The sequence below is a fragment of the Arachis hypogaea genome, chromosome 17 (assembly GCF_003086295.3).
Source record: "Arachis hypogaea cultivar Tifrunner chromosome 17, arahy.Tifrunner.gnm2.J5K5, whole genome shotgun sequence".
Taxonomy (NCBI): domain Eukaryota; kingdom Viridiplantae; phylum Streptophyta; class Magnoliopsida; order Fabales; family Fabaceae; genus Arachis; species Arachis hypogaea.
Window position 1 is genome coordinate 5,279,741 of NC_092052.1, and position 4,064 is coordinate 5,283,804.

General features: G+C 41.0%; 1 protein-coding gene across 1 annotated transcript; it reads right to left on the bottom strand.

Annotated features, from left to right (window-relative positions):
• Positions 1-1,346: 1,346 nt before the first annotated feature.
• Positions 1,347-2,136, bottom strand: LOC140180455 (uncharacterized). The gene is made up of 3 exons (XM_072221626.1): positions 1,920-2,136; positions 1,647-1,723; positions 1,347-1,553 (listed from the first exon to the last, which is right to left on the bottom strand). The coding sequence occupies exons 1-3, from the start codon at positions 2,134-2,136 to the stop codon at positions 1,347-1,349; spliced, it is 501 nt and encodes a 166-aa protein (XP_072077727.1).
• Positions 2,137-4,064: the final 1,928 nt, after the last annotated feature.

Consider the following 4,064-nt stretch of genomic DNA (forward strand, 5'->3'; position numbering starts at 1 on the left):
TTGCTCCAGGTTAAAGAACGGTGTTGCCGGTATTTTGTGTGGCTTGATGAACACTTGAAAAAAATTAGGGCCATGGAGTCTGAAGCATTGGGTGCTGTGGATGATGTTGGAGGTGTAGACATTGAAGATCATGTGGTGCGAAGTCAGGAATTGGAAGAAAAAATTCAACTGGTGCGAAGCCAGGAACTGGAGAAAAAAATGAAAGAGTTGGAGAGAAAACTGTTATGTATGGAGAAGGAGAAAAAAATGAGTATGTGACATATTGCTTTGATTAGTGTAGTTTTTGTTGTTGCTGTATGTATCTTAAAGTGGTGAGGATGATGAGTTGATGTACAATGTTGATGATGTAATGAAAATTGCCATTGTTGGCTATTCAATGAAAATTTCCATTGTTGAACAAAAAATAAGGTAGTAATTCTGTGAATCAGCTTTAACATAAGGTAGTAATTCTGCATATATTATGAGCAAAATATGAACAACAATGTATCTGTCTTAATCCAAAACATAAACAAGTTTGCCACAAAATAACAAAACATCTAGTTGGCATATAAACAAGTTTGCCAAACTACAATAAGTAGACAGTGTTGTTTAATTTATACTGAAGACTACGACAAAAAACAGAAATTTATTCAGTAGTGTTCAGTTCTTCTGATTCTTAGATCCAGGAGTTGGGATGAAATTCATTCCTATGGCCTCACTGCCAGCGACTTTGAAGGTCTCCTCTGATGTAGCGACACTGGCACTGGTGCTTTGAGTCTGGGTTGTATCTGGGGGTGGAGTTGCAGGTGGATTTGAAGGTGGATTTGCACTTGCTTGGGGCCTTCTGATTGTCTGCTTGGGTCTGAATTTGGAGGAAGTAGCTGGGGTTTTGGGTTGCCCCATTCTTGGCTGCTGGGATGGAGGCTTGAATGGAATTTGGACTGGAGCGGATGGTGTTGTTGCTGCAGCATTCTGGCTGATGACATGATTCTGCAAAAGTAACCGACTTATTCAGTTGTTCAAATGCATTGACATGAATAAAGTGATTGTGATTATGAGTGTATTATTTAGGGTGGGGATGCTTACTGTAGACTTCTCTTGCACAGCACTATTCTCAGCCAAACTTTCAGTCTGTGTCTGGCTTTGATCCTATGCAACATAGATCAAACAAGGAAAGAACATGGACAAATTAGTCCTTAAAAAAAAGTTAATAGGACATCGTAACCACTGACAAAATTTAAAATGTACAGATCGATCCTAAACAATAGCAGGGATACCTCTGGTTGAGGGGCTGATTGTGATAGGGGAAGCTGCTCCAAGGGTTTTGTGTTTGCATCAGTCTTCTTAGCTTTTTTCTTCTTTGGTTTTCAGTTTGGGTTGCTTGGTGCTCCCTTACATGTCTTGTAGTTGTGGCCTTTCTCATTGCACTTGCTGCATGTCACTTGAAAGCTTCTCTTAAGCTTGTCACCCTGAATATGAGCCTCAGCAGGATCCTTGTTACGATTGTGTACTTTAGGCCTCCCAATAGGTCGCTTGATGGGTGGTGGAGCAGGCCTCAGCTGGTCAGTGGTTACCTAAAATTCCTCACTTGGAACTGGTTTTATGCAATGTGCATATATTTTGTGAATAGATTCCATACATAACCAGGGATGCACATAATCATCTACCTGGTCATGTCTCTTTCTAATTGCAGCAATACCGTGAATGCATGGCATGCCTGAATCAAAACCACATACCATATTACCTATCATTATATTAGATCAGCCCTAAAATCATTCAGAACATATTATATAGCAATATATTACATCATCACTAAAAGCATTCAAAATATATATATTACCTAGCACTATACTAGATCAGCCCTGAAATCATTCAAAACATATTACCTAGCATTATAGTAGATCAGCCTTAAAGAAAATCACTCAAAATTAAAGATATACCGGTCAGTTGCCAAACATTGCATGAACAAGTGTGTTTGATCAAATCCACATCTACTTTGGTTTGCTTTCTGCTAACTTGAAATCTCTTTCGTTCGTTATCTCCCACCCATTCGGCAATCCACCTGCTGCTGGGTTTTATCAGCCTCTGCAACCTTTTCTCCTGAACGGGTGCAAGCTTTCCACTATGGTGCTCTAACAGCCTAATATGCTTGGTCATTCTCCGCATTAGGTAGCACCTAATTTCCTCACACATAGTCAAAACTGGCTTCATTCTGTACTTAACGACTTTTGAATTAAATACCTCGCACATGTTGTTAGTTAGGTTATCCACCTTGGGGCCATGACTGAAGAAAGCCTTAACCCAAGTGGCTGGTTCAAACCTCATCAGATACTCCCATGCTGCCTTATTCACCCCCTTCAGCTTCTCCATGGTCTCTTTGAACTCTGGTTCAGTGGTGCACCTAGCACAGTCCCATACGATGTCTCTAATGTGCATATCTTTGAACCTATTTATGAAGTTTTTCCACATGTGCATCACACAGTTTCGATGATGTGCTCTCGGCATTACCTCCTTTAAGGCTGGTAGCAGACCCTGCCAACACATAATATTTCATACACACATATGCAGTAGTTTAAATTGCATTCAGTAATTTACAATAACTTCAATTACAAACACATATTTGCAGTATTCAAAATATCATTCACACCTATGCACTAATATCCATTGCAAACACATATATGCACTAAATTCCATTTCAAACACATACATGCAGTGATTTAATATCCTACACCAATATGTAGAAATTTAATGTCTACCACATACATGCATTATATTAATATCCTACACTAATATGTAGTAATTTAACATGATACACTAATATGCAGTGATGTAGAAGTCTGACCTTTTGTTGGTCGGACATAAAGTTCCAACCAAATTGATGTGCATCGCCCAGATCTTCCTGAAGCAGTGTGAGGAACCATTTCCAGGATTCCTTCGTCTCCGATCTTGCAACTCCATATGCTACTACGTATAATTGGTTATTGGCATCTTGTGCCACCGCTGACAGTAGTTGGCCTCCATGATATGTCTTCAAAAATGCTCCATCTAGATGGATGAAAGGCCTACACCCAGACTTAAAGCCTTGCTTACAACCCTCAAAGGAGATATATATTTTGTCAAAGACAGGTAGGGATTGAGGAATTGGGATCACATCAACTCTTGCAGTCGATCCCGGATTACTCTTAATGATCTCCATGGCATAGTCCCTAAGCTTCCCATACTGTTCCTTTTCATTTCCCATAATCCTCTCTTTGGCCTCTTTCACTGCCCTGTAGACCATCTTCGGATGCAACACTAGATTAAAGTCTTCTCTAAGAAACTCAATTGCCTCATTAGTAGTCATATGAGGTTGACTAGCCATTCTCTTCTCCACTTTCTTGCTGACCCAGTGTTGATCAGCTGCATTGCTGCCCAGGTCTCTAGCACATGTATGCTCTGCCTTGTAAGTCTTTACCTGATAACATAACAATGTTTTGTTGTAGGATAGATGTGCTAGCCATGGACATTCTTCACCTCTGCAGCCAACCCTCACCCTTTCTTTATCATTTTTGATCCACAGCAGTTCCCTCCCTTCAGAAATGAACATGTCTTTTACCGCTTCTTTGAACCCATCAATTGTTGCAAACTTTGTTCCTATCTCGAACCTACCCTCCCCGAACCCATACTCTTCATTGAAAACTGGAAACTCATGCTTTTCTCCCTCATCCTCTGAAGACACTGGTGTGTGGAGTTCCTCTGATGCATACTCATAAATCGGATCATCATCATCTGAAATCTCCTCACTCACATAGAGTCCAATTGGAGGCAGATCCCTGGGTTGCACATTAGGAAGAGGTTCTTCAGCATCTACAGCAGGCCTACTTCTTTGTTGATTTGCATTAGGCCCATTCCTTTTGGGCTTCGGAGCAGGCCTGGTCTTTTTGGGCTTTTCTCTTGGCCCAGTTTCTTTGGGCTTGGCTGTTCCTCTGGTCTTCACAGTAGGCCCATCACCTTTGGCAGCACTACCCCTTGCACTCCTTACTCTACCTCTGTTTTTAACTCCACTTGACTCTGCCCCTGTCCCTTCTTTCACACTGCTATTTGTC